The sequence below is a fragment of the Rattus norvegicus genome, chromosome 1, assembly GCF_036323735.1.
Source record: "Rattus norvegicus strain BN/NHsdMcwi chromosome 1, GRCr8, whole genome shotgun sequence".
Taxonomy (NCBI): Eukaryota; Metazoa; Chordata; class Mammalia; order Rodentia; family Muridae; genus Rattus; species Rattus norvegicus.
The window spans coordinates 144,109,044-144,131,887 of NC_086019.1; the positions used below are offsets into that span (position 1 = coordinate 144,109,044).

A 22,844-nucleotide genomic window follows, 5' to 3' on the forward strand; every position below is an offset into this window, starting at 1 on the left:
TTGTGAAAATCAGGAAACACTACTTTCTTACAGACACTAACAAGAAAAAACTACTGAACTGGCTAGTAGAATTCAGATTTGTAAATGACCGATTGACTTAGTGACCTTGAGCAGTGTTCATGGGGCCGCTATCTAAGAATGGCCTGGGTGACAGGCCACACTTCCCAGACAGACAAAGGCAGTGAGCAGAGGCAGGTGGTGGAGCTGAGAGCTGAGCTGAGTGTTCAAGTCCCAGCACAGGAAAAAAAAAAAAAAAACCAAAAACACAGAAAAGTTTCCACGATGCCCAGAAAAGATCAGACTCCCAGTGTTAAGACTACAGAACACTCAACTCAATGGTGTGTCTTAACGCTTCAGAACACTTCGTGACTCATCTACAGTGACACATTTTTTGGTTTGGTTTGGTTTGGCTGAGAGAGGGTCTCGCTCATTCTGAATATCTGCCCCATCCTCCACAATGCTGGCTTTACACGCATGCACCACCATGTCATCGAATGGCAAGTGGTGCGAAAGCTACCCAGCACGCTTCCTGCCATCTAACCCGCCCTGGTGCACCGGAGTCCCACACATCTAGTCTCTGGGTCCTCCCCAACCTGAGTAACAGCAAGAGCAGCAGCATGGCTCTCTGAACTTTTGTTTTCCTGGCTTTACCAAATTTGATTGACTGACATGCCTTTGTTGTCTGTCTGTCTGTCTGTCTGTCTGTGGTAGATAGAGTTCACTATGGCCGACTCATCTCCCATAACTAATGTATTCCTGGTTAAGCTCTACCCAGGCACAGATCATGGTTCACCCTACCCACATCTTTTCCTCCTGATCCCAAATACACAGCCCTTCCCATCCAACTGCTCCAGTTACAGCCGGGTCTTTTCAAGTGCTAGGCCCTCTGCAGCAGGGCATTCCCCCAAAAAAGTCCCACCTCAGCGGATGGTTTCCCTAACTGCCTGTCAACATTAGCACTCTCCTGTACTCTGGTAGAATACCTTACAAAAGTTTTAAAGCCTTTCCATGGATGTAATTTTTATTTATCTGTTTGTTGTCTCTGTTCCCCAATAAGCTATGAAGGAGTAAGGCTTCAATAAATCTGCTTCAATTACTATTATAGTTATCATCATCATCATCATCGGAGGTGATGGTTCTCCTCACGTTTATGTGGACTCTGGAGATGAAATTCAGTTCTCCAGAATCACACAGGAAGAGCCTTACCTGTAGGGCTATGCTATCCATGCCTCACTCACTGTTATGTTTAATCCTACATGTATCTAACAGTGCTAGCATATAGCAGGCACTCAGTAAGTATTTGCTAAATAAGCGAATTATCAACTTAACAACTTACAGCATAGTTCTCAAAGGAAATGAGAGAGAGAGAGGGTGTGTGTGTGTGTGTGTGTGTGTGTGTGTGTGTGTGTGTGTGTGTGTTTTCTCTGTAGTCTATGCTGGCCCAGAACTCACTATGTAGCTAGGACTGAGCTTTCTGCCTCTAGACCTCTAGTGCTGAGTAAGACTGTGAACATGAGGCACCCACCTCATGCCTGGCAGGAAAAGTTGTTTGAAAAACCATTCCTTTGTAAATCGAAAGTAACTGCTTTTTGAAAAAGATACAGAAAACAGCAAACACACAAAATATCACCATACCTCGCTTCTCCTGTCTGAGACTCCATCTGATTAACCCAAGACTTGTAAATGTCCACGGGGTCGGTTTTGATGTTGAGAGACTTGTCATCCATAATTTCCTTCACAACAGGAGCCAAGATCTGCCGGAGGGCATTCTGGCCCCGGGCACCACGGTTGAAGCTTACAACCATCTTAATAACTGTAGGGTTTCCTGTCACGATTTCTTGAATCTGATCCACCTTTGACCTGTGAGATGCCAAACACAAATTAAAGTTAAACTGATCTCAGAATCTACCGACCTATAGATGTCCCTCTGGAAGCACTTCCTGGCACTCACAGAACCTGCTCACTCAGGTGTAAGGGTCATGGTTGGACCAGGACCATCACATCATTTTCCCCTGAGGTAAAGCCTCTCTGTGTAGCTGAAGCTAACCTAACTCCTAATCCTCCTGCCTCTGTCACTGCCTCCTGACAATACTTTCTGTTTCGTTTGAGACAGTATAATTTTCTCGCCTCAGCCTCCTGGATACTGGGATTACAGCCACCATACTGGTCCACTCTTTAATATGTACAGTTCTTTACCTAGAATATATGTGAGGGTCAGAGAATGAGTCAGTTCTTTCTACCACGTGGTCCGTCTGAGGATGAAACTCAGGTTATCAGGCTTGGTAGCTGGCACTTTTTACCCACTGAGCCATCCTACCAGTCCCTCCTGGCTCTCTCTCGAGTCACTTCTGACTGTAATAACTGCTACAGTAATAAGTGGTGAGGCTCAGCTTCTGCCTAGTTTGGTTCTGTTGCCTCTTGATGAGTGGAGACCTAGACAGGGACAGACGGGTGACCACACTGGACACAGTAATGCTTTGTGTGGTGGCTTGCATATGCTTGGCCTAGGGAGTGGCATATTAGGAGGTGTGGCCTTGGAGGAGGAGGTGTGTCACTGTGGGGATGGGCTGTGAGACCCTCCTCCTAGCTGCCTACAAGCTGGTCTTCTGTTTGCCTGCAGAACAAGATGTAGAACTCTCAATTCCTCCAGCACCACACCTGCCTGGATGCTGCCATGCTTCCTGCCATGAGGATAATGGATGAAACCTCAGAACCAGTAAGCCAGCCCCAATTAAATGTTATTCTTTGTGCGTTGTCTAGGTCATGGTATCTCTTCACAGCAATGGAAACCCTAACTAAGACACTTTGGAAGGCCTTAGGTGTGACGACCTGGTCTGGGCGTTAATCCTGTTAACTATCACCCTCCTGTCCAACCTCTGGAATGCTGGGATTTCAGGAATGTGCAGCTATGCTGGACAGTTAACAACACTTTATACTTGCTATAGAGAAACTTCTAGATAACATAAAGGCTGGTTTCTCTTTCCACTCATGCTTTTTTTTTTTAAAGTACATACTTTTAAAAACAGTATTTCTCACAAGTTGAGACCAAGGAAAGGCTAAGGCTGGTCTGGGTCCGCCCCATCTCTGGTGACTGGCCCGCCTGCCCACCACGTCCATACTTGATCTCCTCCTGCAGTGCCGTCTGGAAGAGTCGGAGCAGCAGGTACTCCTCCCGCTGGTTGGATGCATAGTTGTAGAGCGTGAAGATCACAGAGTCCATGAACTTGGTGGACTTGTTCTGTGGCATCTGAAAAATCAGCTTGGCCAGATAGGTAGGGTTGGTCTGAAATAAAACAACACATCAGAAACTTCTAGGTAATATAAAGGCCAATTTGTCTTTTCATTCATGCTTTTTTTAATATTAATTTTGGAAATATAATTTTATTATTTTTCCCTTCCGTTTCCTCCCACAATGCCTCTTATATACCCCACTCTTGCTCTCTGGCTCATGGCCTCTTTTTCTTTAATTGTTGATATATAAATATATAATGACAACCTGGTCAGTCTGAATAATGTTACTTGTGTGCATATTTTCAGGCCGACCATTTGGTACTGGATAGCCAGTGGGTGTGCTCTTCCCCGGGGAAGGCTATTTCTCCTGCTCCCAGCATGCCTCAGTTGTCTGTAGCTCTTTGCCTAGAGCCGAGGCTTCCTGAACTTATCCCTCCCAAGTTCACGCTTTGTAGAACTCCAAGGATTGTAACATACGGAAGGAAAACAAGACAGCCCCTCACATAACCCTCAGTGGAGACAAGGTGAGACTCCGGGGGGCGCCACTCGCCTGTAGCAGATAGAAGAGATGCTGATAGGCTTCCAGCTTCTCCCTCTTCTCCTTGCTCAGGGCCTTGAGCCCGCCCTTCTGCTTGTTTATCATCATCATGTCAGACAACTGCTCCTTATTCTTTTTGGTAAGTTTTTTACTATGGGAAACCACATCCTAGAAACAGAAACCCACACTGATCAAAAGCTGGCGGAGCAGAGACCATGGGCATTGTGAAGAAGCACCGCTGGCCAATCCCACCACACAGCTGATGTCATCCCATTTCCCGTAACTCCATTTCCTACCGCTGCCTCACTGTGAAGAGCTCAAGCCATGGATTTCCCGTGGGATCAGAGGGGAAATGTCCATGTAACGATTTCTAGGAGTTGATTTTAAAATCATGAATCTTAAAAACAAAAGGGATCTCATGTACCCTATGCTGGCCTTCAACTTGCTCTGTGGCTAAGGGTGACCTTCAACTTCTGATCTTCCTGCTTCCATTTCCCAAGTGCAGGGGTGAAGGCGTGTACCACCATGCCTAGTTTATGCAATCTGTGAGGTGAAACCCACGGCTTCAAGGATGCTACCAACTGAGGGTGTACATATCTTAAGGGACAGACATACAGCTCAGGGGCAGAGTACCCAACCAGCATGCCTAACACCTGGGGTTCTATCTAGCATTACAATAAACAGACACATAAACATATTCTTTAGCTGTGCATGATGGCACTTGTCTGTAATCCTAGTCACTCAAGGTCAAGAAAAACAAGTACAAGACTGTCTAACATGGACAACATATCAAGATCCTGTCACTGAATAAAATTTACACAAAGCTAGGTGGAAGGCAACTGGAGTGCGGTTGGGTATGTAGCTCAGCCTAGTATGTGCGAAACCTTGGGTCAATTTCCCATGCTGCCCGAAATGAATAAACAAATAAACAACCAGAAGGTTTAAAAAAAAAAAGGCTGGTTACAACTAGAGAGATGGCTCAGCAGTTAAGATGCCGTCTGTCCTTCCAGAGGACCTGAGTTCAACTCCAAGCAACCACATGGTGGCCCACAATTAGCTGTGATTCCAGTTCCAGGAGATCTGACATGCTCTTCAGACCTTCTTAGGCACTTGGCATCCATGTGGTGCATAGGTGTATCAGCATGTGAACATATACACATAAAATAATAAACAAATGGGGGTGCTGATGAGGAAGCTAATGGTAGGTAATGGCGCCTGCAGCCACGCCTGGCAACCTGCGACTGACCTCTGGGGCGTGTCATATGTTAGAAGAAACAGGCTGCAATTCAGCCTGTGACCTCTACGTGTGTCCCAAATAAATTAAACAATAAATAAATAAATAGCCTAAACTCCAAAATATCTAAAGTTTAAAATCCTAAAGGAAAAAAATCACCCAAAACGTAATTCTGGGAACAAAGTCAGCTGGGCACAATGGTGAGTCTGCACTCCTCGCCATGGGGATGGGACAGAAACGGAGCTTAGCAGTTAGAGACCTTGTCCTAAGCAAACTAGTCCTCAGGATAGTGGACACGGACTGGGGTGTTATTTATAATAAAAGTGAAGATAATAGACGGATAAATGAGGGGATTCATTGAACCAGAACATCTAGAAATGGAGTCTTAGTCTCTAAGGAAGCAAAAATGAAGAAGAGAAAATGAGAGTTGGTGGAATTAGAAAAGGGTTCTCTCAAAACCGTGTCAGTCTCCACATCCCTGTCCATACCTGCAGGGTGATCTTGTTCTTTACCAGCAGGCCGATTTTGATATCCATGAGATTGAGGTCATTCTCCAGCTGCTGGTTGGAACGGATGAGGGTGATGACCTCCTCCCGCATCTTCATAAGATCAAGCTCTTCCTGAAAGTCCTGATCACTTTGGTCCAGGAGGTGGACAAACTTTCGGACCACAATCATAGGCGGATCCTCAGCATTGACTGACAGAGAAATTATGGATCAGACAAAGACCCCGACTTACCAGAAAACAGTCTGAGTTATGGTCAGTACTGTCTTGAAGCTCTAGTGACACATGAGATATTAATTCTTAGGTTTGAATGTGCTCAGACAACCACCAAGTACAGCTCCTCAGTCCTGTTACTGTGTTACCACAGGGGCTACATCGGCAAGCAGCAAGACACCCAGCCATATGTTAGCAACGGGGCTTAATCACAAGTGGCACCCTTCCCCCATGCCTTGCCTTCAGGACAACCAAAGAGATCCGGGGAGAGTACTCAGGACCTGAGGGCTCCCAAGCACGGCCTCAACTCTTCACCGCTGAGCCATGGTTACTCACTGAGAGTCTTGTAGTCATCGCGAGCTTTGTTTGCCCGAATGAAAGCCTGGATTTTGATAATGTCATTTATCTAAGGGAGAAAGAAGACATTCCTTTACTCTTCTGTCCACTGCATACACAGAAGCAGTCACCTGAGCAGTCTGCTGGGCCAAGGCTACTTACGTGGTCTCGGAAATACTGTAGGCGATCTCTATAGCGCTTTCTGGCTTGATGCATCCTGGCAAGGGACTGAATCTGTGGAAGAGGGATCCTGGAACTTAGAGGAGACCTTTCCAACACAACACGCTTGCACCCCACATGGGCAAACCCTGCGGAGCTACTATACCTTCACAACTTCGTCTTTATGGGAGTGCAGGTAAGCCAGCCGATCTTGATATGCCTTCTTCTGTTTGTATCCTCTCCACTGTGACTAAAGGTACCACACGGTATACATGGCATTATTGTCAAAGAACCAGTGAAAGTTAAAACAGACAAAGCCCTCAGCTTGCTGTTCCCCAAGTACAATTTTCTGACGACGCTGTAGGAAGAAGGCCCTCTACCAGGCTCAGACCATGCCTCCCTGGAATCACACAGCCACGTTCTACTTCCCTGACATCGATACAACAGTACACACAGTCTTGTTTGGGGGCTCTGGGGCTGGGGACCTAATGTCTGGCCTTGTGTACACTCTGCATGTGCTCTGCCCTGAGTTGTATCCCTAGCCCACACTTGTCACATCTTAAAGTGAGTCAATTGATTCACTTGTTTGTCATCGTCACTCTTACCAGGTGAGGGAGATACACAGTAGTGTACCCATTCCACAGAGAAGGGAACTTAAGAGACCCATGGTGTCTAGCAGCAATGGAGCCAAAATCCCTAATCCCATTTTTCTGTTACTATTACTGAAGCACTATTGTTTTATTTACTGTGACTAGAATATATCACTATCATATACACCACAGCAGTTCAAGTATTCTCCACAGACAGGGTGCTCACTAATGCCTCTTGCTACCAAAGCACAACCATCTAATGTCACAAACAGGAAGTGACTGTCCAAAGATGAGAAAAGAGGCCACAAGAAACACACTCACACATTCAGTTTTATAGTGAGTTTATTCCTCCTGCTCTAGAGGCCTGCTCACTGTGTGAAGTACCTGAATGCAGGTGATGGCGGGGATCTGTTTCTTCAGAAAGTTCATCCGGGATCGGAATTCCTGTCGAACAAGGTACCCACGGCAGCAGGCTTGCAGCTTGGTAATCAAGCCTTCGTTGGCCAGCCAAAGCTGCTCTCGGTTATACGCAGCGGTCACTCCAGAGATGGAGCTCTGAAAAGCATTTGGTCACATTTAGGGACAAGAGAATGGACATAAAGCATCACCAGAGCACACAGCTGACTTCACTCTCCGTCCATCTATGGCCGATCTTCAGTTGAGTATTGGGCATGAAGACCTCAGGTATGGTTCCCAGGGCCAGGCTGATTTGTTCATTAATAATGAAGTAATTAAAAGTCAGGCCTTTAACTCATTCCTGTATTCATGACCCCATCCATCAGCACTGGCACATGGTGCTAGTGAAAACCCAGAAGTATGCAGGACACCCCAACACACACTGCTCGCCAGGCCAGAGGGCATCGATTGCTAGTTACTACAGGTGGACAATAGGAACACTTTTGAATAGAGGAATAAAATAATCAAATTTATTTAAAACAAACAAACAAACAAACAAACAAACAAACAGCACCAGACTGGAGAGATGGCTCAGTGGATAAAAGCACTCACTATCTGCTCTTCCAGAGGTCTTGAGTTCAATCCCAGCAACCACAAGGTGGTTTACAACCATCTATCATGGGATCTGACGCCCTCTTCTGGCATGCAGGTATACATATAGATAAAGAACTCACATACATACATAAATAAATCTTACAAAACAAAACAGCACTGTTGGCAGAAGAGCTAATGAACTAGAGAAAGAGTTGTGTTCATGTGTGCCGTCCCCCGACACACAAGCACATCTCTCTCCCCCGCATGCATGCACACACGCATACATACATGTGCGCACACACACACACAGTTATTTTATTTTGTTTTTGAGACAGGATCTTGGTATGTAGTCTGAGCTAGCTTTTAACTCTTACCGTTCTGCTTCAAACTCCCAAGCACTGCAATTAGAGGTAATATATGTTTTATGTGTATGTTATATGTATAGATTATAGGATTATATATGCATATGTGGACATGCGCGCACACAAGCATGCTGGGAAAGAATTCTGAGGCAAATATGAATGAGGTGAATTAGAGTGCTACTACTATGATCCCAGTAAAAGGGTCTGGGCTTGAATGAGGCAGCAGCTGGGAGGATGTTTATGAATGTTTATTTATCTGATTACCTACCAATATGCCCGTTCTTTCTTTCCTTAGTGTTAGAGATTTGGAGGATGGGGTGGGGCCCTAGCATGCACACCAAAATCTGAGTGTGCTAAGTGCTCTGGGAAAGCTCCTAAGGGAGAGCGGAGAGCACACCCTGATGCTCCTCCTTCTCTCTGCTTCCTGCCTGGCAGCTACTCTGGTGGCTAGCATTCTGCGCTGTCCTTGAGAATGTTCTAAGAATGAGGGACATCAAGCCTGAAGGCTCCTGGAGCTCTGACGTGTGAGGCCACACCTCCCTGAGTCCATGATTACCTTCTGTAAAAGAGACAAACCAAAATGTGACAAGCCCCCTAACCCCTTATTTCAGTTTCTATTGTTCTGCCCTGCTGTGTCTGAGGTATCTGGGCATCTAGATGGAATGTGGAAAGCGCTAGACTTAGAGGTATGGATCTCAGGTCACAGCACAGCATACAGATTCCATAGGCTTGAACGAAGTCATGGTGGTGTTGGACTTGGTGCCTGACAGTATCCTCTCTAATGGTTTAGGAGCCCCATAGGGTGAGGGAGTGATAGAGGGCCAATGTCCAAGGCAGGCAGGAGCAGAGACAAGGTAGCAGGCAGGAGGTCTGGAGAGATCTGCATGGAGAATGTTTTGCAGAGAAATCCAATGGGCATCTGACAATTCAAAGACTGTTGCCAGATACTAAGGAAGGCATTTTCACTAAAGATAGCAGGTTTTCTGTTGGGAGCTAACAAATAGACGGCAACAGAGAGAGAACTGGGGGCAGACTAGCTCTCAAGGCACTTACAACAGGATGTGAATGCAGGTTAGGTTAAACCAGAGAAACCCTATGGCCTTTGCTTTCTCTTATCTCTTTTAGAAGACGGTCTCTCTCTGTCTTCCTGGATGTTCTAGAATTTACTACATAAACCAGGCTGGCCTTGAATGCACAGAGTTCCACCTGTTTCTGCCTCCAGACAGCTGAGACTAAAGATGTGCAGCATCATGGTCGGCTTTGTGTCTGGGTAAGGAAGACGTGATCTGTACGTGGACCAATACTTACAAGCAGTCCTTAGAGTAGCCGCAGCAACACTGCCTGGGAACTGGTTAAAAATGTGGCCTCCCAAGCTCTGCCTTAGACCCACGGGATCAATCTCCACCCAGAGCATTAAATTCAGACAAGAATAATAACAGAACTATGAGAAGTCAAGTCTTGCAGGAACCAGAGGGGAAGGTAGCAGACATTAGGCAATAACTGACAGTGAGAGACTTCCTCCTGAGGTCGCACAGGAAGGGTCAGGTGGGTGTCCATGAGATGACAGGTGCAAGTGGAGTCGGGCTCAGGGGTGCCGTACCTGCCAGCCACTGCCTTCGGAGGAGTAAGCGATCGGGCTGTGTACTAAGTCAGGGAGGAGCATCACTCCAGTCCCGGGTGCCAGTTCTTGGACCCACATGCAAAGCGCTGTCTAGGCCTGGCTGGCCTAAGGAGGTTAGGGAGACTCTCCAGTCCTCGGCCCAGCACTGGTCCCTTCCTCACTGCAGTCTCCTCGGCTGCGGCAGTCAGCAGCACGTGCATCTTTCCTCACAAGGTCCTGGTTTCCCACCCTCGGTGACTTTCCCCTTTCCATCCTGAACATTCTTTCCTCTTTCCTCACCTGTTAAAAATGTCACTCAGTCTGCCTTCCTCCAGGACAGAATGAAATGTCCCCTAACTCCATGACAGTACTGTGCTAGAGCCCCCGTCTCTGTCTGCACTCACCATCTCTGTTCCGGGCCTGATGTTTCCCTGACACCGAAAGGCCAGGAGGCAGAGCAATGGGTCACCCAAGTTTTCTTTAAAAACCACACGGTGAAACTCACTGAATTGTACAATTGACGTTTTCAATTTCAGACTTTACCACCTCCCAAACCACTAGAACATGATTATTCCAAAATAACTCATTGCACAGTCTACATTTGCGTCCAGGACTGCCGGCCACAAGTATTTCTCCTCTGAACCAGTACTAACCCTGAAGCACTTTCTCTCACACAAGCATCTTTCTTGTGTGAAGAAAGGTGGCCTATGAAGATTGTTACCATTATGCAGGGGAAGGCAGGCAAGATAAAACAAGGCCTGTCATTGGACGAGAAGGAAGGGAAGCGGGACCAGAGGTTTTAGAAGGAGAGGGAAAAGCAGGAGAGAAGGAGCTGGGAGAACATGGCAGCAGATGTTAAGATTCTTTCCTGAGCATAGATACAGGTTATTATGAATATTTTTATAAGATTTATTTATTTTATGTATATGAGTACACTGTAGCTGTCTTCAGACACACCAGAGGAAGGCATCGGATCCCATTATAGATGGTTGTGAGTCACCATGTTTTTGCTGGGAATTGAACTCAGGACCTCTGGAAGAGCAGTCAGGGCTCTTAACCGGTGAGCCATCTCTCCAGCCCTATTATGAATATTTTAAAGGGATGGGTGTGTACAAGATTTTGTGCTATCTAGATGGGCAAATTATATCTTATTAATTGGATCAGAGGTTATTGTGTGGTGTGTTCTTTCAAGAGAGCCCACCACAGAATTGGGATGTGTATGCCTGGCATGGTAACAACCCAAGGGAACCATGAGTGAGAGCAAAGCAACGTGGCAAGGTGGCACACTGGAATGGCCCGTGGACTGCCTGGGTCAGAGATGCACCATGGGGGCATCGTGGAGCCACTGAGATAAATTAGCGCTAGTCCCAGTGGCCCGCCAGAGGCAGAACTAGCGAGAGTAACCACCTGGATACGCACGGGAACTGGTCGTTCCGCCTTTTTTATTTTTTACCTGCAACAGGCCTACCTGGATTTCCTCTCGAGAAAGCTGCACAGAATTCTGCACGAAGTCTGGGGGTTCAGCCCATCCTCCTGCTTGCGTCTCCAGATTGTGGTAGTAATGGTACCCGCCTTTCACCCAGTGCTTCACCCACTTGCTGTTATTGTCTCCTGTCAGAAAAGAGAAGGGCAAAGACAGTGACCCAGAGTCCCACTCCAACACTGATATAGCCAACACCAGAGGATTACTCTAGTCAGCTTTGAGAAACTAAACATTTCCCAAAACCTGTTCCTTGGATGCAACAGTAAGGGGGCATGGCATTCGTCCACTGAGCCTTGGCTAAGTAATGTCTGTTATGTCATGCATGTCATATTATAAAAAGGGATCACATAGGAGGTCTCATCACAAAACCAACCACACTCTTCTTTCAATTCCTCTGTCTAAATCCTGAAGTCAGAAAACTATTCAGAAAAGGCAGGGCATCCTAGGAAGGGCAAACAGCCAAGTATCTCGGATCCTCCCCACACTCTCATAGGATTGGTCTACAAGCATTCACAGTTTAGGACTATTTCTTGCAAAGTGAGCCTAAATACTGTTTACCCACACTAAAGTATCTTGGCTTACATCTGTCTCCTCGTTTGCTCAGTGCTTAGCTCATGGACAAATGTACCTCCCCATGACCCACCTGCTGCTAGTCTTTTCTTCTTGGCTTCAGCAAGGTCACTCTGGTATGTTTCCCCACACTCAGGGATCACTCCATATAAGCCAACGTCCGGAGAACGAAGGGCACTCAGGGTTCTGCCAACATCACCACTCTCTACTGCTTCGTTGATGGCGAAGATTCCTAGGGCAACTGTCTTGGAAGACAATTGTTAGTGTAGCAGTTTAGGACATGTCTACATCCACATATGACCTCACCCAGCATACCTACCAGCCACCTCCCCTGCACAGCAGACCTAAGGCGCCCTGTCGCTTTCCCCTCCACCACACGGACACTTACACCTCTGTGCTTCCTGGGTGTCTTTGTTGGACTGCCAGATTCCACCTTGAATTTCATCCAACCATAACACAGCTGACTCATCCTGGGTTTCCTACATATGATTGAAAGCAAACAATAATAAAGTCATGGTGAATGTCAGGGTATGTGTGATGAGGGCCTTCTGGAACTCAGCTACAGAAGGAAAAGTTCCACAGACGAGCCTTGGATTAGGTGAATGAAAAGAACCAGGCATCAAAAACCCTGCCCTAGGTTAAACAGGAAATGGCTCCAATGCAAGCAAAGGGTGCATGAGGGCGAACCAAACGGCTCAGGAAGCCCGCAGCAGGGGAGGGAGCAGGAGCAGGCACACTGGGAAGGGATCAAGGGCCTGTACAGTGGACAAAGACCAGAGAGTGTGTATTAATACACTCAGTCCAGAAAGCCTCCTTGGCCCTACACACAGGGGAAGCTCAAATTCCCCACTATAACTAAGGCTGTCGAGGCTGTCACGTCTTATTTAACTAGGTCCTTTTCATTCTCCTGTTTAAAGCCTGAGGTTACTTTCACAGCAGGTGTCATCAGATCACAGTCTAAACCTTTCTTTTTGTTTTTCCTTTTTTAAAAAATTGTTATTGTGTTTGTTTTGTTGTTGTTCTTTTTGTTTTGTTTTTGAGACAGGGCCTTCGATCATAGCCCAAGCTGTCCTGGAACTCACTTTGTCCACCAGGCTGTCCTCAAACTCAGAGATCCACCTGCCTCTGCCTCCCAAATGTTAGGATTAAACTTGTATGCCACCACGCCCTGCTCAAGTCTTTCTTTCATTGTGAATCACTTGCTGTAAACTAAAACCATATACAAGGTTCTTTTTTTTTTTTTAAGATTTATTTATGTATGAGTACACCGAGACTAGCTGTCTTCAGACACACCAGAAGAGGGCATCAGATCCCAGAACAGATGGTTGTGAGTCACCATGTGGTTGCTGGGATTTGAACTCAGGTCCTCTGGAAGAGCAGCCGGTGTGCTTAACCACTGAGCCACCCCTCCAGCCTTCATACAAGGATTCTAATAAATAGTGACAAGGTAGCCAAGAAAAGCTGTGGAGTTCAAGCGGACCCCTGGTGACAGAGGTCACGGAGCAGAACTGGCTGGTTTCATTCTGGCCGTGGTTTATTTTCCCTTAAGCTAACATAGAAGGGCTTCAATATGGGGTTTTGATGCATGTACCATTTTATTACTCACCCCCATCCTCCCTGTCCCCCCTTTGCTGGTCTTTTGTCTCCCCTCAAGTATTTTTCCCTTATGTGTTCATGTTACATACACTAAAGATGGGGAGTGGCCGCACACAGTCCTGAGCCTTCACAGTATTGTAAACACTAACCAAGAGCAACTGCAGGGTGAAGAAACACGAGCCAGCCACAGGCTGAGCTGAGAAGTCAGAGGTGACAGGGCAGATGGTCTTAGACTGCAAGAGAAGCCACCCACAAACCCTACCAACCGACCAAAGCAGGGGCACTTCATGGGCTGGAATCCAGCCATTGCTGGTTCTCACATGGATACCAAGTAGAATCAGCTATCAACAGAGCTGGGAGCTGAACACAGCCTTTCCCTGCAGGGAGAGAGAGCTCTGCAAGAGCTCTGACTGTTCACAGTCCTGTCCCCCATTGCCCCATGCAGGCCAAAACAAAGAACTATGGTTAACCTTTCTTTCACACATAATCCTCACTCGTAAGAACCAAACAATGGAGCTAAGGTATGAAAGGCAAGAGAATGAATAGAAGTTGGTTTGGGATATGCTAGCCCTGGTTCCTGGCGGCTTACACGCAAGCATGTGTGTGTCGATGGGAAGAGAGTTTTAAAAGAAAGTCACGTACGTAATATTAAAATGATTCTCATCTTGGGCATTCAGATTCTACTACCCAGGGACTGGCAATTCATTCTCAGAAAGTGCTCCAAAGGTACCCACTTCAAGGAAGAAAAGAAATGGCACCAAAGAAATGGCAGACTAAGGACCTCTAAGAAACCTCTCACTATAAATGCAACAAAACGCTGGCTAAAAATGGCAAGAGTTGGCTTTTCTAAGCTGATGGGCTGAAGGAAGGCTTGCAAGAGTTAGGACTGGCACAAAGGCATTTCCCACTGAGTGAGAGCGGGAGCTCTGTGCTGCTGCACCTCCACACAGCCCGTTTGGTGTTCCCTGGGAGTTTACTAGTGCTTGCCCTCGTCCCAGGGCCTTCCCCAGCTGTTTAGCATCACTGATGCTTGGGTGTTAAATAAAAGTCTCAACAACAGCAACAACAACCTCCACCACCACTACCAAGAGTACCAACAAAAAACTTAGAAGGAAAATCTGGAGAAGAGGTATTTAGAGAAAGCTGGGAAAACGTGACCTATTTCTGGATGGGAAGCGAGAAGGCCACGGCTGGTACAGGTGGGGACACAAAGACTCTTCTGGAAGTGATTGTGAATACAGTGGAGCCGATGACACATAGTTTATAATGATGAATTATATGGCCTGCAAATTATATCCAATAGAATCGAAAGCTCTAAGCTCTAGCAAGGGTCTGACCAAGTTTGGAGAAAAAGCTATACATCAGTAAACCGCCTACTGAGCTGTAAGCACAAAGGGCCCTCAGCAGGGCACAGAGGCTTTACAGGGTCCTAGGGATTTAAGGACACCTGTCCAATTGTTAGCAAATCACGAGCTGATTAGGGAGATTTTCGTGCACGTGCATAACAAAGACAGTTCACAGAGTTCAGAAAGGTCACTGGACAGCTTCCGTGCACCTGCAATCTCAGGAAAGTAAAGCAAGCCCCCATCTCAACGAATACTGCAAACACTAAACAAGTGACTTATGAGAGCAGAGATCTCATCTCTGGAGTTAGCATATTATCAGTAGAATGTTTGGTTGCCAAATAAAACACAACAGCAAAAATAAGGCATGCAGGGACCGAACAGACACAGACAAACCTACCAGACAACAGAGGCTACCACTGAAGAGCCTCTTGTGGACAATGACTCAGATCAGCTATTTTACCTATGTTAAAGAACTAGTGGGATCATGGCAGACACTAAAGCATATGAACATTACCTAGCGGCGTCAACAAAGAGAAATCACATTCTTAAACATGGAAAAGTACAGTAACTAAAATAGATTTGATTGTGTAGAGGCACGTGTGGTGGGGAAGGGGGTGTTAGACTTGAAGACAGGTCAGTTCTGCTGTTCTAGTCAGAATACTAACAAGAAAAGGGAGCGAAGGAAAGTGGGAAATGTGAGGACTCCCACAGGGAGCTGCGTTCTTTCAAAGAACGAATACTTGTAAGCAACAATCAAGGACATACAACAAAATATGGCTCAGGAGAAGCGGCTTCTCTGGTAAACTTCTCTAACCCTGGGATCACCACAGACACAAAGACATCACCCAAGAGAACTAACTACAAACTAAATATTTTGCGTGGGTTTTTGATGGTTTTCAATTTTTGAGACAGGGTCTCACGGAGCCCAAGCTAGCCTTAAACTAACTGTGCAGCTGAGAGTGGCCATTAATCCCTGGCTTGGCTTCTACTCATCAGTGCTGGGGCTCAGGCATGTGCTACCACACCTAGCTACAGACTAAATTTAAATTACAATTTTGTGCTTGCTAAATTTAGAATTCTATGATAACTATTTTTAACACTATTCCCTAGATGGTTTGTAGGACTTGGAAGCTAACAAATGCCTAAAAAAAGACAATTCTACCCGAAGTGAAGAGCAGTGTACACACCATGATGTTCTGCAAGGCTCCCTGTAGCCACCCTTTTCTCCCTTCCACAGCAAAAGGACATGCTTCAAATGCCACTCACACGCTATAACTTGGACAAAGTTAAATGAAGCCACCACAAAGGTCAATATATCACACGATTCTATCTATATGAAGTGTTCAGAATTCAAAATCCGTACAACAGGAGACTGATGGCTGCTCAGGGCTGGGGGAGACTGAGCACTGAGGGGCCCCTAACAGGTACAGGTTTCTTCTGTGGATGACAATACCTAAAAGCGACCGTGACAGTTTCACAATTCTATCATGAGATTGGAAATCACTGACACACATTTTAAAACGGTGAGTTACACGGTATGTGAATTATATCTTTGTTGTGGTTTTATGAATGTGAGCACACTGTAGCTGTCTTCGGATACACCAGAAGAGGGCACTGATCCCATCACAGGTGGCTCTGGAAGAGCAGTCAGTGTTCTCAACCACTGAGCCATCTCCCTAGCCCCGTGAATTATGTCTTCTTTTTTTTTTTTATTTTTTATTTTTTTTATTAACTTGAGTATTTCTTATATACATTTCAAGTGTTATTCCCTTTCCCGGTTTCCGGTGAATTATGTCTTAATAAAAGTATTGTAAAGCAAGAGTTATGATGTTCTCCACTAAAGTTTAGCCTCTATGTTTTTCCCCTCACCCACTAATGGCTGTCCTAAATCTATACATAATTGGTTTTTGGTTTTGTTTGAGGTGTTGGGCAGCGGACGCATGGCCTCATGCACACTAGGCAAGCACCCCACAACTGAGCACCACCACTTACATGCATCTGTCTACCAAAAGTCATAGACCAACAGAGAAGACAAAATGTAGGAACTCCCAGTAACAGACAGCAGTGACACAGCAGGACTGTACACAACAATGGTCTGTGGGTGAATGTCTCTAGCACACTGGACAAAAGAGGCCCGGCACAGAAATGCCCGGATGTGCTTAAATACAGAGCTAAAGCCAACAGTGGCATCTAAGACTGGAAGAGTGGGGACCACCAAATGGGGCGTGGGTGGGTATGGACAGAAGGGGACATGAGTGATAGTGTTGGGGTGCTGATAAGTCTTGCAATATAATGTAAATGTTAATCACACAGGTACATTTGCTTCTCAAAGTTTAAACACCCGAATGCTTCATCTGACTCGGTCAGGATCTTATATTTCAATTAACCCAACAATGTCAGCAAGGTGGGGGATGGCAAGGCGGAGGTGGGAGGGAGAGCCAACCAAACAGTATAAAATGCCGTGAAGAAACCTGCAACTTTGGAAGCTAATTAAGAACATTACATTTAATTTAAAAAGGAATGTCGCTGCAGAGACAGCTATGAGAGGAATGTACGAAACGCCCCCAGTTCCCAGCAGGTGGAGCTTTTGTCTCTCTAGTGGCAGAGGATGAAACACGGGTAATGCAGCGGGCAGGCCTCTTTCCCAGAGGCTGACTGCAGGGTCAGAACAGCAGGGGTGGGGTGGGGTGAGGACGGGGTGGGGTAGGGGGACAGGGTGTGCTCACCTGGGCCTTTTCTCTCTTTGCTCTGATCAGCGTGTCTTGATAATGCTGTGCCACCTCTGGAAGGACCCCCTCGAGCTTGGCTGCAGGGATCTGCAGGGCCTGCAGAGTCTTCTGAGCGTCCCCTTCATCCAGGGCTTCATTAATTAAACCAATGGCCAAAATCCCTAGGTACCCGGAGACAAAAGGCTATGTTGTAGTTAAGAAATTTAGGGAAAAAAACATCCTAGAGTCTCAGCTACTCGGGAGACTGACAGAAGAGAATCATGTGAGCCCACAAATTCAAGATCAGCAAAAACCATGCTAATTCCATGAACTCACCTGGGAGTAATCAACTATAATCGAATCAAACTACAATTAAGCAGCACTGTACTTCAAAAGATAATTTAATTTTTGTTTCATCTAAACTCCCTCGCCCTATCCACTCCTACAGGAAGCTTGGGTTCTTCTGTTTCGTTTTTAAAGCATTCAAGTGATGGGTGTTTTAGTTTCAGTCACACTGCGAAGCTCAGGTAGGCTTTACCCAGCCCAGGCCTCCTGCTTGCTGACATCCAAGCCTGGGCCACCACATGCTGAGAGAGGGAGGAGGACCAACGACACTGGCTTCACAGGAACCTTCAGATGTGCAACCAAACTCATTCATCATTTTTACTGAATGAAACAGAATCTAAGCCTGGAATTCTCCATTCCACTCCGATCCCTTCCCATAAATCAGTTGAGTGTCCCTTACAGGAAATACGAATTAGAATTGGAAACAGCCACTCGGGCAGCAGGGCTACTTTGGGGAGGGCTCTGCTGTGGGCCGCAGTATGTGGCTGGTCTTTGAGGGAGGCCTGGAACAGCCTGAAGAACAGCAGTCATTCATGGTCCTCCCACCACACCTGAAGCTGTGCCAATGGAGGCGTCCTACGTGGGCCTCAGAACTGTTTCAGGCAGGGCTGACCATGCAGGACCTAAGAAGTCAGGTAGCTTCGGCCTGGCCTGCTGACTACCAGGTCAACAATTGAGCAAATCCCACGTAGGTAATGAAGTCAACTCTGGATATGCAAAGCTCAGGTGAGTCCCCATCAGTGATCATCGTCAGCAGGGCGACATATGAGGCCACAGCAACTTTGACTCAGAACCGTCCCAGACACAGTCCCTGGCTCTCGACTTTTGCCTCCAGGTTTATACCCTTTATATTCTCTCTGTAATTCCGAGTCTTGCATGATTGTGGGGTCTATAGGCTTTTGAGCAAACCATTAAACCTGAAGAGGCAGAGGAAATCTCATGCAGCTCGTTCAGAAGAGAGGCCTAGTTTAAACTGGCAGCTGATGTCTGACCACGAGTGAACTTGTAGAAGACTGTGCCCTTGTACTAGATGACACACTTCAGGCAGTTTTTGTTAGGACCACTTGTTATATGCTATCCAGTACACGCTATAGAGTTATTACTATCTCTCAAAGCTACAACAGGTCATGCTCGATTCACCTCCCCTAAATTTTATTTGTCTTTGTTCTGTGAGCTCTGTGTCCTGGAACTCACTCTGTAGACCAGGCTGGCCCTGAACTGAGCAATCCACCTAGAGACTGCCTCCCGAGGGCTGGGATTAAAGGCATTCACCACCACTACTGGTCCAAAGTTTATTTAGTGGACACATAAATGTACCGAAAACAGTACCCAACCGTAGCTAGTTGAGTTGTATATAACTGTACAAACATATGTGTGAAATAGATAAATATTTGTACTTCAATATTTCATTCAAAAGCCCTTGTAGGAGTAGTGTTTAGAACCAGCTCCTGTGGTGTGTATGTGTTTCTTCTGTGAGCACCGCGTGTCTCTGCCTGCTGCAGGTGTATGTGCACATGTGTGGACATGACTCAGGTCAGAAGTTGACATCAGGTTTGTTTCCCTAGTCATTGGACTGGTTGATGAGCTCCCAGGGAGTGTCTTGTCTCTGCCTCCCTTCTCTCCAGTTCGACCACACCCAACTTTTACCTGGGTGGTGGTGATCTGTACTCACATCTTTTTGCCTGTGGGGCAGGCACTCTGCTGACTGAGTCATCGTCCCAGCCCCAAATCCCACCATCTTTAACAGTAACGTTTTCTGAGGGGACGTAATGGTTAGTTACTCACGCTCATGTTCCTCGTGGACCACCAGGTTCACGTGGTCCACACACGCCTGGATGTCATTCCACGTGACAAATTCATTATTCTCTGCATGTGCCTGCGCCTTCAGCTTCATCAGCTCATCCAGATACCTGCCCGGCCCGAGACAAAAAGACAACGCGGAGTGACCTTAAAACGTAAACATACTGGGCTGGAGAAATGGCTCAGCGGTTAAGAGCACTGAGTAGTGCTCTTTTAGAGGTCCTGAGTTCAAATCCCAGCAACCATAGAGTGGCTCACAACCATCTGTAATGGGATCCGATGCCCTCTTCTGGTGTGCGTAAGACAGCTATAGTGTACTCATACATAATAAATAAATAAAATCCTTAAAAAAAAAAAAAAAACCATAGGGGTTGGGGATTTAGCTCAGTGGTAGAGCGCTTGCCTAGGAAGCGCAAGGCCCTGGGTTCGGTCCCCAGCTCCGAAAAAAAGAACCAAAAAAAAAAAAAAAAAAAAACCATAAACAAACAAGGAAACCACTTAGTCTCTAAGTTCTAGGATACCAACTCTAAAAGCAGGGGACTCATCCAAAAGACAGACACACAGACAAGAGGGCCAAGCTGGAGAGGAACGCAGCGGTAGCATATTCTTCCATATGTGTGAGGCCTGGGTTCCAACCCCGGCACCAACAAAGCCAAAATGTCACGGCGTCTGTCCTGTACTGACATTACGAAGTCACCGTATAATGACATAAAGCCTGGGGGGAAAATTGGTGTAGACACAGGAAGACAGAGGTAACCGCCATGCAGTGGACCGGAGGCACAGGCTCTGGGCCCACCTTTGACAGTTTTCTTCCTCGATATTGGTAAGGCCTGTAACGGAGCTGCTCAGCTGCTTCCACACCGTGTTCATGTCTCCTGACTCCAGCGCCCTGTTGATGAGGGCCACAGAAGACAGCATCTCCACGGCAACAGTGAGTTCAGGATGGGTGAGGCTATGCTGTGCAGGACAGAGAGGAACAGTGAGAAAGGACACTCCCCAACACCAGGGGAATTAGGAGTTCCACATAAAGCTAAGTTTCTGGAAAAAGCTTCTACCCAAGCACACAGAGATGTGGGTATTAAATTCACTTCCACCCCATTCTGCTCCCAAACAATACAGGCTTAGTTAACTTACCTCAGGACTCTGCTGCTGCAGGGTGGCCAACTCCTTCTGATAAAGATCGGCTGCAAATGGATACACCTGGGGCAGCTGGGCTTCAGGATTCATTAGCTCCAAAACGGTCTTCTCGGCGATGCCCTTCTGGATCGCCGCATTGATCGCTGCCACTGCTGCCAACCCTAAAGGAAAACAGGTCAGCACGCAGTGGGCTTAAAGCCCTGAGCAGAAACAGTGCCTTGTTTTGTTTTTGAGACAGGGTCTCACTATGTACATCAGGCTGACCTTGAACTCAGATCCACCTGCCTCTATCTCCCTAGTGCTGGGATTAAGTGCGTGTACCACCATGCCCAACTGCTTTTTAAAAAAGATTTATTTTTATTTTATGTGTATGTTTTGGTTGCATGTGTGTTATGTGTACTGTGTGTGTGCTTGGTGTCCATGGAGACCAGAAGTGTCAGATCCCCAAAAACTGGAGTTACAGAAGGTTGTAAGCCTGTAAACTGTGGGAGTGCTGGGAATAGAACCTGGTCCTCCACAGAGCAACAAGTGTGTTCAGTCCCTGGGCCAGTACCAGCACACACCACCCCTCACAAACTGCTTTAGAAGTATTGTAGAATGTATGTGTCTATGCATGTTCACACGTGTGTAGATGCATGTGGCAGGACATGTGTGGAGGCCTTAGATTGATTGATATCGGGTGCCTTGATCGCTCTCTGCATTATACACTGAGGCCGGGTCTCTTGCTGAACCAGAGTCAGCTTGTGTCAGGCTGGTCTGTTATACATCACCCTACTGTGCTCTGGGATTACCAGGCAGCTCTCTCTCATGACCACAGGCTTTTACAGATCCCGGGGATTATAATTCCGGTCCTCAAGCTTAAGCAGGAAATGTTTGGCCCTGAACCATCTCTCTAGAAACCCACACTTCTATTTACACACCCGCCCCAAAGACCCATATGTAGCCCTAGTCTGCCTTTATACACAAAAAATTCTCCTGCCTCAGGAGTTGCTGGAATTCTAGGTATGGGCCACCAAATCTGGCTAGGAGGTACCAAATTTTTACAAAATAAAGTTCTGTTCTATACCTATATCAGTCATGATGTGGAAGCCACCACCTCATTGAAGATGACAGTGGCAGCCCTGCAGTGGGGCTGGGGTACAGTAGCAACAGGGGCATGGACTCCAGTAGGAGCAGACCAGGTCTTGCTGGGCAGGGATGGAGCCAGGCCCAAAGCTGAACTCTTGCAGAATGCAGAAAGTCAGAGAATGGCTTTCCTGCTGAGTACTAGCTGCAGAGGCCATGGGAGTGGACATGGGCTTCTTACAGGTGCAAGGCAGGCTGCACCATGCCTGTGGCTGAGCTGAAGAGCTAGAGAGCCAAGCACCCTCATTTCAAACCACCTACCATAAGGATTCTTGCTTGCCCAACTCTGAGCCTATGGGCCACACTATGAGCAAGGATTCTCCTCTAACTTGGGAGCCCACAGGCAGCACAGGAGGCTGTACACATCAGCAGGCCATCATGCCAGGTTCCCTGTGCCAGTTGGCTATCCCCGGCATCTGCTCTCAGGCAGTGACTGGTTTACCTGGCACCTAATTTCAGGCCGGACTATGCTGGGATAGCACTGTCTGGTCTGTGGTTGAAAGGCAGCTTTAGGAGCTCAAGGTGACCCATGGGCCAGGGAGAGTAGGCTGGGTCCTATGTATTCAAATAGATGTCTTCATACAGTGCTTGGGTTTTCTGTAGGCTGATTCTGCCACCCAGGATACAGGCATTAAGAACCTGCTTGCCTATAAGCCAATGGTCACCCCTACCTGTCTGTCTCCTGAGCTGATAAGCTGGCACCTCTGCCACACTTCATATGAGAGCCTTTTCAGTTTGCAAACAATGCCTATGTCTTGCAAGTGCTAGACTATGTCAACAATATAGCGCTCACATTGTAGGGCCAAGTTCAGGAAAACATCTGCCCCACTGCTGGAGGCAGTTCCTCCTGTCTTCCTCTTCCTCATTCTCAGAAGCCAAACCCCCAGGTTTTGAAATTTACTTCATTTCAGGGCTGTCTGCACCTTTGGTTCTCTAGAACTTTTGCCCTCCATGCAGGGCTGACTCCGGCACCCACA

General features: G+C 46.8%; 1 protein-coding gene across 2 annotated transcripts in view; it reads right to left on the minus strand.

The window, feature by feature from the left end:
- Positions 1–22,844, minus strand: part of Iqgap1 (IQ motif containing GTPase activating protein 1) — a 90,202-nt gene that overhangs the window by 20,256 nt on the left and 47,102 nt on the right. For both annotated transcript variants that reach the window (NM_001108489.1, XM_039082350.2), the window contains exons 12-26: positions 20,740–20,903; positions 20,402–20,562; positions 19,591–19,715; positions 17,479–17,642; positions 12,199–12,289; positions 11,884–12,051; positions 11,226–11,368; positions 7,190–7,360; positions 6,382–6,465; positions 6,219–6,290; positions 6,057–6,126; positions 5,492–5,700; positions 3,782–3,937; positions 3,120–3,283; positions 1,636–1,860 (exon numbers count right to left, since the gene is read on the minus strand). In NM_001108489.1, the coding sequence (NP_001101959.2) occupies positions 1,636–1,860; positions 3,120–3,283; positions 3,782–3,937; positions 5,492–5,700; positions 6,057–6,126; positions 6,219–6,290; positions 6,382–6,465; positions 7,190–7,360; positions 11,226–11,368; positions 11,884–12,051; positions 12,199–12,289; positions 17,479–17,642; positions 19,591–19,715; positions 20,402–20,562; positions 20,740–20,903 (2,167 nt within the window). The remainder of the gene's footprint in view (positions 1–1,635; positions 1,861–3,119; positions 3,284–3,781; positions 3,938–5,491; positions 5,701–6,056; positions 6,127–6,218; positions 6,291–6,381; positions 6,466–7,189; positions 7,361–11,225; positions 11,369–11,883; positions 12,052–12,198; positions 12,290–17,478; positions 17,643–19,590; positions 19,716–20,401; positions 20,563–20,739; positions 20,904–22,844) is intronic.